Source organism: Gossypium arboreum, chromosome 9, assembly GCF_025698485.1.
Source record: "Gossypium arboreum isolate Shixiya-1 chromosome 9, ASM2569848v2, whole genome shotgun sequence".
NCBI classification, from domain to species: domain Eukaryota; kingdom Viridiplantae; phylum Streptophyta; class Magnoliopsida; order Malvales; family Malvaceae; genus Gossypium; species Gossypium arboreum.
The window spans coordinates 82,316,698-82,326,580 of NC_069078.1; the positions used below are offsets into that span (position 1 = coordinate 82,316,698).

Sequence of the window (9,883 nt, forward strand, 5' to 3'; positions counted from 1 at the left end):
GGATTTTTTTGGAAATATCTAAAACTGTACAAGAAAGCAGAGGCGAAGTCATAATTATTTTTTTTAGAGGGTCGATATTAAATTATAAATTTTATGAGGATAAAAATATAATTTTTAAAGAATTAAATTAAATTTTATTATTTTTAAGGAGAAATTAAATATAATTTTATCTTTATTAATTTAAAATTTTAAAATTTTTAAAGTATCAAAATATTAAAAATTTATTTTTTCTGAGCCCCAGGCCCTAGATTCGCCCTGCAAGAAAGTGCCGGACAACAGCTTTGAACCGAGTGGTTGCTGTCCGAAAGAGACTTTGGACAACGTTGGGTTTGGTGATCACAGCTTTTGGTTTTGTATTTATAATGCCTTAGGTTTGCTTGCACGTTTAAATTTGGGTTTAAATTGATCAAAATTTCTGTATTGTACTATATTTTTGAGATATTGAATTTTTATATTTTTAATTATAAAATATATAATATTTTTTAATCCTCAACTTTTATCCCTACGTACAAAATATTTAAAAATTTATGTTTTATATTTTCAAAAAGTCCTAAAAATTAAAATTTACAAAATTATTAAAATGTTCCATAAACATATGAAGAAATAAAACTATTTACAATTCAAAAATAAAAATAATATTCTTTTAAATTCATTAAATTATAAAAATACAAAAAATCCAATTTTTTAACAAATGTGTTATTTGCATCTGTAATGATAATAAAATCTCTACAATATTTGAGTTATTCATTCAATATACATTAAAATTGAATTTGAACTAGTATTTTAATTTATAATCTTATTCAAAATTTACAATAATATCCAATTTAATACTGATTGAATCAATAACTCAAACATTGAAGATATCTTATTATCATTCAAGAAATAAATTACATATATTTTTTGTAATTTTGTTAACATTTAAATAAATTACATATATACTTTTTAAAACTATTTTAGGATTTTTTATTGTAAATATAGAAACTTTTAATTTTTAAAATTTTATCTACTTTTAAACAATAAAGACCAAATTGACAAAAATTGTAAGTATTGAGGGTAACTTTTTATAATTATAAAATTAGATGAAAGGATAGGATTAAACCTCTCAAAATTAAAGTATAGACACTAAATTTTGAATTTCATAAAAATACAGGACTTTTATCATATTTAAACCTTAATTGCTATTTACTTTTTATTTTTTTGTAAATTGTTGTGAAATTTTACATAAAGTTAGTATTTGGTACACTAATTGTGGCAGATTTTAAATGGCATAGTAATTTTAGTTATCAAAATTTGCGTATTTTATCAATTTGATCATAATACTAAAAAGTTTAATAATTTCAAATATTAACGTTTACACATTCTATCAATATGATTTTAATTTTAAAATTTTAAAAACATTATAATTACATAAAATAAAATAAAAATATTATGGGAAATAAATATAAGAATATAAAAATACATAAAAACTTTAAACTTTTCCAAATTTTTCAAAAGAAATATTAAGAATATATAAAAAAAGATGTTTTGTTGATGGAAGGCAATCAAGTAAGAAAATATATAATACAAAAAAAAGTTTACTTTTTTTCTCAAAATTTTATTCTCTTTCAACATTAAAATCATCGGCGACCACAAAGTACTAGTCTTATGTCACAGGCCAAGATACAAAACTCGTGATCATCTCATAAAATGTATCCCATGAAGGTCAAATGATTAGATAGAGATTATTTGACTCATTAGAACTAATTCGATTTAAAAAACTGTTGAAGAAACTTAGTTAGCTCAATGAAGAAGATATGGAAAGTTAGGCTACATTCATTGGTAAATAAACTAACCTTAAAATATTAAAGAGAATAATACATTATAAAATTAAATTTGATTTAATTATGTAATCTTGTAGGTTAAACTTCTCGCCCGTCGATATAATTTAGCTAAACTGTTAGATTTAAATAGTTCAATTATAAATAAAAAGTCTTCCCTCAATTATAAATTATCCGTTAATCTATTATATGCTATATTCTTTAAAAATAAATACTTCAATATGAATTATCGCACAAATTACGAAATTAAAATTCTAACAGGATTACTTGATCGTGGTTATCCTACTCTTAAAACCCGTCAAAGGATATGAAATTCGAAACCCACAACCCGTCAATCTATGAGACACCATTATATGTGGTCCTCCAGATACTAGATTAACCTCCTTCAAATCCACATTGCCTCTTCACCATTCGGATTGTTCGAGTTGTTGAAAATGGGTGGAATTTATGTTGGAAAAAAGACAAAACATCCCCATCAACTAAAAATATGGATATTAAATTATTATTTGCTTTCAAAAAGGAAAAAAGATTTGTTTTATAAGGATCGTTGGAATGGCGGCCCACATGGGAATGGACGGTTGAAACGTGAAAGACCTTTCCACTGATTCCTACTTTGATAGGTAGGTTCGGCATTTACGATGCCGTCTCATACTTTTCCCCTCCCTTCCCTCTTACTTCCCTGCTTCTCGTCACCCTTCCATCATCTCTTTAAAAAAAATTTGAATCCATCCTCCTCCAGGAAAGAAAAATTCTCCCCACACTCTATATTCATATTTTATGAACCATATGTAAAAAAAGAAAAACAAGTTTCTGTTTCTTAATGGCTGCCAAGCTGGGTTCGTTTAGGCACTCCCTGCTAGAGAAAAAGGGGAGAACAAAGGGGTGCCCAGTACTGGGATTGTACGAGGAAGAAGAAGAGCAGGGGAAAATATGCTTTTCTTACAGGTTGGTAAGCGACAAAGTGACCGGGTTCTCAAAAAAGGTTCAAGATGTTGCACTCAAGGCATGGCAAATGGGAATATCGGATCCCAGAAAGATTGTTTTCTCTGCCAAGGTGGGTCTTGCCTTGATGCTTATTTCTTTGCTTATCTTCTTGAAAGAACCCATCAAGGAGCTCAGTGAACACTCTGTTTGGGCTATTCTTACTGTTGTTGTCGTCTTTGAATTTAGTATAGGTACGTAATTTTACTCTTAATCATGCTTCTATTCATTTCTTTATTTCTTTATTTATTGTTGTCTTGGTTTTTGAAAACACACATCCCCTGGTTTCTTTAACGATTTTATTATTTCCTTCTCTTATGGTTGGAATAATTGGTTTTATGAACTGAAAATAACACCGTAATTGATTAAAACTAAACAAATAGAAATTCTGAATGAATTAATACCATAAATGTTTTTTTTCCCCTGTAGGAGCAACTCTTAGCAAAGGATTTAACCGTGGGCTAGGGACATTATCAGCTGGAGGTCTTGCATTGGGTATGGCTGAATTGTCCCAATTGGCTGGAGAATGGGAAGAAGTTGTTATTGTTCTTAGCATCTTTATAATAGGTTGGGTTTCGTGGTCATCAGTTGTGTTTCAACTCTCATGTAGTATGCTGTTAATTAGTAGTATCTTCACGAGTTACTCGTAGGTTTACTCTGACATGACACACATTACCAGGATTCTTTTCAACTTATGCAAAACTTTACCCAGCAATGAAGCCTTACGAGTACGGTTTCCGCGTGTTCACGTTGACGTATTGTTTCATAACGGTATCCGGGTATAGGACAGGGGAATTCGTCCATACAGCAGTGACGCGATTTTTGCTAATAGCACTTGGTGCCAGTGTTAGTTTAGTTGTTAATATAGGCATTTACCCCATCTGGGCTGGTGAGGATCTGCACAACTCGGTGGCTAAAAATTTCATGAGTGTGGCGAATTCTTTAGAAGGTTAATATGCATCTAATGTTTACTTATTTATCTCTACGAATTTCAAAAGTAATCTATCATTCTCATGCTTATTTACTTCCACATTTGGTCAGGATGTGTTAAAGGTTACCTTAACTGCGTTGAATATAAACGGGTCCCTTCAAAAATTCTAACTTATCAAGCTTCAGATGACCCGGTTTACAGTGGCTACAGATCAGCTGTGGAATCGTCGAGTCAGGAGGAATCTCTGGTAATTTTTGTTGTACTTTTGTTGCATCTTGAACTTGGTACTTGAAATTTTAATTTTCTTGTATTTATTCCGTTTTTCCTTCTTTTTCTGTTCCTATGCAAAGTTGGGCTTTGCCATCTGGGAACCACCGCACGGTCCATACAGGTCACTTGGTTACCCATGGAAGAATTATGTCAAAGTAAGTGGAGCATTGAGGCATTGTGCATTCATGGTCATGGCATTACATGGCTGTATACTTTCAGAAATACAGGTACTTATTCATACCTATCTCGAATGTATGCAATTGATGGTCAATTCCACATTCTTCCTGCATTGTTTTTTCTATAGCAGTGTGGCACTAGGATCCCTGAGTCATTGGCTTCCCTTTTTTCATTTAGCAGTTATTCATTTAGCAACAGGTTTATTGCTTTGTTGCTTTGACTGTTCAGTTTTCTTTAAGCACATCCATATCCAACGCATATTAAGACATAGGTATAGGTATGTTTATTGAGAATCACAGTTTACTGATAGATGATTACCCGTTACAATTCTTCCCCTTATTGACCATCGTAATTGCTACTTTTTTTAATTTATTTCTCTTAAAAAAGAGATGGGTTCATGTATTTTGAATAACAATATTTGTATATGTAGGCTCCACCGGAACGGAGACAAGTGTTCTGTCAAGAACTTCAGAGGGTAGGCACTGAAGGTGCTAGAGTGTTGCGTGAGCTAGGGAACAAAGTAAAAAGGATGGAGAAATTAGGTTTTACTGACATTCTATGTGAAGTAAGTGAGGCTGCAGAAGAGTTGCAAAGGAAAGTTGACCGGAAATCATACCTCCTTGTCAATGCCGAAAGTTGGGAAATTGGGAACCGACCACAGATTCTATTAGAGCCCCAAGATTTTCTTAGCTCGGATGGTGAAGAACACAAAGTCCTGGGTTATAAGTCCTTTAGTGAAACAGTACTTGATCTCAGATCGGTTTCCATGCCAAATAATTGGGATTACCTCAATACCAATGGGGATGTCAACCCCGTTGTCTCTCCCGGCACACCCTCTGAAGATTTACTTAAGCAGCAGATATCATGGTCAGCACGCCCTACGTTTAACCCCGATGTGAAGAAACTTCCGGAAGAGTCAAAAACATATGAGAATGCAAGTGCATTGTCATTGGCAACATTTACTTCACTTTTGATTGAATTCGTTGTAAGGTTGCAAAATGTTGTTGATGCATTCGAAGAGCTGAGTGAGAAAGCAAACTTTAAGGAACCTGACGAGCTACCAGCAGCAGCTGCAGCAAGAGAGTCCATTGGCTTTTGGTCCAAATTGTTTAGAAGCCTGAAGTTTTAGAATTTGCATAAAACATAGTAGTTAAGAATTAGAAAAGTAGGAAATGGAATTGCTTGGAGCCTAAATCCGGCGTTACACCTTAAGATCTGAACCTCAACATGTAGGATTTTAACAAGTCTCTTCCCAGTATAATGTTCTATAACTTAATGAGATCGGATCTAATAGAATGGAATGGAACGTGAGGTGAAAACTGCTGTCTTAGCCAGACACGACTTAAACCAACAGTGTACAAGGTTGTAGGGTAAACATTTTGACCTCTTAACTGCAACTGCTGTAGCCAAGACTTCTATGTTATTATCCATCAATCCATGTTAAAACTAGTCCATTCGAACCAGCAAGTTTTAGACGGGTTCGATCTTTGTTATTCGAGAAGTACAACATGAAACTGCGATTGTTTTCAGGTTATGAGGTGGAGAATGTTATGATTTTCTTTATTGTCCTTGATCCCATTTCTCCCTTGGTATCACTTCAATGCTGCTTTGAATGGCTTCCCAAGCATCCAAGGGTTAACCCTTTTCTTTTCTGTATATTTAAGAGTTGGCTTTTGGTGAGTTGCATCGGTCGTTAATAGCTCAAGCTTATTGCTGTTGAAACGTAACTGCTGACTTTTTCGGTGAATGCAAACATCATCATTGCTTCTTTTGAAGTAATATTTTATTGAGCTTGCCTGAATTTCAAACAAATTCGAAGTTGTATCTTCGTCAGTAGTTTCGATCACTGGTCAGGTCACGGTTTGGCCTAACCAGCTCAGAAATTAAAATATTTAAGATTGTTTTTACAACTAAATTTAAATAATTATTTTTTGGTACAAAAATATTTTTTTATTAATAAATAGTAATTCGGTCAAGTCCAGCTGGATTAATTTACGAAGTGAACTGTTTAAATTTCGGTACAGGTAGGTCGACTCTATTGGGCCGAGTGGGTAGCCAAATACGGGTATATCGAATATATTGGGCCTTAAGAGAATTAAAAATTATGATGATGGTTATTAGATAAAAAAAATATCAATCATTTTGTCAACACAGAAGGATCTAGATTTGAGTTCGTTGAAATGTATTATCTTATTATTTATGAGTTGGGAGGAACTATAGGTAATTTTAGTCATTATATCAAAAGAAAAAACTTTTAAAAAATATTAGTAATTTTTTTAAAGTAATTTGATTTTAAAACTAACAAAATATACAAATCATATATCAACACATATATAATATAACACAACTGGTGCCATGCTTTATCTATTTAATTTTTATAGTTTTTCTTACTTTTGAAGATAATTAAATAAATAATTTATTTATATAACTTAAATTTGATGAATAAATTAGCTTTCTTTTTCATATTTTTGGTTTTTAATTAACTATTTAATTTAAGGAAAAATATTTGATACACATGGCAATAAAATAAAAAAATATACTATACCAAATACTAACCCTTATCTTAGACATAAAATTTTTAGAATATTCAATTAACAAATTGTTATAGATAATATATAGTTAAAAAAATAAACAAATATTTAAATTTCTATTTATCCAATTAACATGGGATAAAATATATTTATTTATTCATTTAAATTAAAAAGGAAAAAAACCGTAACATCTAATATTTAAAAATTTTGAATTTGAAAATCTCGTCTAAATACTTAATTATTAAAATATTTAGTGAATTTTAAAATTAAAAATATATAAATATTTAATTTCAAATTATATTCATAATATTTATCTTAAAATTTAAATTTAAAATGAAAAAGGTTTCATTAAATAATTATCTTAAAATGAAAATGTAAAATTTAAAAGCAAATTTTATTTATCTAATTAACTATTTACGTAATTAACATAAGATAAGAAAATGTATATTGATTTATTCATATAAAATTAAAATTTTCAAAAATAACTAAACATCTAACATTTTAAAATTTTATGTTTTGAAATCCAATCTATCTAATCTTTAAAAATTTAGTAAAATTTCAAAGTAAAAATATAAAAAAAACTACTAAATTTAAATTTATTTTGAAATTTTTTATCTTAATAATTCTCAAATTAAATTTAAAAATACAGAAAAATATTGAGATATTGATAATCTATATTTATTATCTCAATTATTATATTCATTAGTTTTATCTTCCTTTGCCTCTTTTTCTCATTTCTTTATTGCTTCCTGTTACTTTTACTATATTCTTTCTTTGTTATATTTTTTATTAATATTTCTTTTTCTTTTAAACTTTTACTTCTATTTTGGAAGAAATTTAAGGTATATTTTCTTCATTTTCTCTTAAAAATTCAATAAATCAATATTTAAAGTATACTTTAAGTTCACATATATGTATGTCAATTTTTGTATCAATAAGGGTCAAATTAAATTTTAAACTCCTTATATTCTTTTTAATTAATTTATTTCCACACAGTTTTGAAATTTATTCTAGTGAATACTTGCATATATTTTCACATTTTAAATTTATGCATCAATTTTGTTATTATATTTGATTCTTAAAATAATAACTTTAAGCATGTAATGGTTTTTTAACGTTAAGATAAGTGTAAAAACAAATAAAATAAAATATCAATATTGTAGTTTTAGCTTTTCAAATGAAAATTTAATATAATAGTATTTATTTTCATTAACTATTATAATATAATATTAAAATGTCTACAATTTTTAATATTATAGTTGAAAATTTTGGAAATTATTGCTAGAAATTAGTAACTTTTTAAACATAAGGGATAAATTTTCTAAACACTGGTTAGATTTTCATTATATAGTTTTAAAGATATGCATAAAAATTAAAGAATTTAAATTTTAAAAATTATTTAATCTTTTTAGCAGCATAGGTGAATTTAAATTTTAAAATATGTAAATGATCTATTTTAAAACAAAATTAATAAAATTAAACTTTAAAAATTAAAAACATGTTTCTAAAAATAAAAAATAAAACAAATTATTTATCATAAAAAATTTCGCGAATAAAAATTTAATAGATTTCACAAACAATTTTATAGTTTTAAACTGTAAAATGTATATTTCATATATTATTTTAACGAATAAAATAACGAATTAGAAATATATAGAAATTATAAAGTAATTTAAACTTACTTATAATATTAATCATAAAAGTTATACAAAATTATTTTAATTAATGAATTTATCGAATGATTTTAATATATATATATAATATTTAAATTTATTATATTAACATCCATGATTTTCTAATTAATAAATTTATTCAGTATCTATTTTTGATAATATAATTTTTATATAGAAAATGTAAATTTTATATTTCTATGACTTTCAAACATAAACATATTGAAGTGTCAATAATGTATTTTATTCTCTAACAAATAAAATTTAAGCCCAAAAGTGTAGCTAGGGACTAACAGCCGGACTCATTTAAAATGAAAATTTTCTATTTAAATTTTTAAAATTTGAAATTATTAAAAGTAAATTTATATTTTGGTTCTTTTAAAATGATAAAAATTAATTTAATATTTTAAAAATTATAAAAATATAAACTATTAAAATGATAAAATTATATTTTTATTATCGTAAAAATTATAAATTAATTTTAATTTCCTAAAAAATCTGAATTCGCGCTCGTTTAAGCACTAAATTTCATTTAGCAGCTGAAACCAAAACATGCATGCTTCGACCCATTAACAGACATAAAGAGCTAAATAGTTACAAGAGAGATAGAATATTGAAGATCTCAGATTGTTCTCTTATAGTTTTCAATGATTCTCACTTATATTCTCAAAACCACAAATAGTGTTGCAAAATGCCTACAGAAATGCCTAATTGATAAAGCGGTTTATTGATCTTTTTCTTTTTCCGACTTTTCGATTGAAACAAAGTAAGAAGTGGTATGGTAGCTTCTAAAAAGTTAAGAGATTCACAAGGTGGCTGTTAATTGTACATGTGAAAAATCCAAACTACGTTTATGATGGGTTTTTTTTTTCAATAATAGTGTTTGAACTCATATTGTTTTTACAAAAAGTGAAAGTTCGATTAATAGATCATAATTTAAGATTTATATTTATGATATGTTTATTGATCATAATTCTTTTTATTATGTTCAATTACCTATTTAAATATGACTTTTTGATCAAAACTAGTACATGGACTCAGATTCATGGTTCAAATAAGTCACTTACCTTTTAAGTACTAAATTGGACAAAAATCTAAATTCAGGTGTTAGGTTCATGGTTTAAATAAGTCATTTACCTTTAAGTACTAATTTGGACAAAAAATCTAAATTCAAGTGTTGATTTAAAATCGATAAGCCAAATTTAGATACTTAATTGGACCAAAATAAAATTTTAAGTACGGAATTGAACTTTATTAAAGCTAAGTTAAAGTTCCAAGGGATGAATTTGAACTTTGAAACAAATTCAGGTACTGAAATGCATATTTACACATTTCCTTAAAAAATTTAACAATATTAATAAATGAATGAAAATCAAAATAATTTGGGATTTATTCAAATTAACTACCTAAAAACTGTGCAAAATTGAGATAAAAAAATACCAATATCTATTTGATAAAATAATCAAATGCCGACTAGTATTTTATTTTTAACGAATGACAATTTAG

General features: G+C 27.7%; 1 protein-coding gene across 1 annotated transcript; it reads left to right on the forward strand.

Moving 5' to 3' along the window:
- Nucleotides 1–2,367: 2,367 nt before the first annotated feature.
- On the forward strand, nucleotides 2,368–5,749 carry LOC108464337 (aluminum-activated malate transporter 9-like). The gene is made up of 6 exons (XM_017764597.2): nucleotides 2,368–2,992; nucleotides 3,228–3,365; nucleotides 3,478–3,747; nucleotides 3,840–3,976; nucleotides 4,080–4,226; nucleotides 4,607–5,749. The coding sequence occupies exons 1-6, from the start codon at nucleotides 2,638–2,640 to the stop codon at nucleotides 5,303–5,305; spliced, it is 1,746 nt and encodes a 581-aa protein (XP_017620086.1). The 5' UTR covers nucleotides 2,368–2,637; the 3' UTR covers nucleotides 5,306–5,749.
- Nucleotides 5,750–9,883: the final 4,134 nt, after the last annotated feature.

Excerpts from the sequence above, each read along its gene's own strand:
- LOC108464337 (XM_017764597.2), top strand. The coding sequence starts at position 2,638 with ATGGCTGCCAAGCTGGGTTCGTTTAGGCACTCCCTGCTAGAGAAAAAG. Across the intron at positions 2,993-3,227 it reads CGTCTTTGAATTTAGTATAG|GAGCAACTCTTAGCAAAGGA; the intron begins GTACGTAATTTT and ends TTTCCCCTGTAG. Across the intron at positions 3,748-3,839 it reads TGTGGCGAATTCTTTAGAAG|GATGTGTTAAAGGTTACCTT; the intron begins GTTAATATGCAT and ends ACATTTGGTCAG.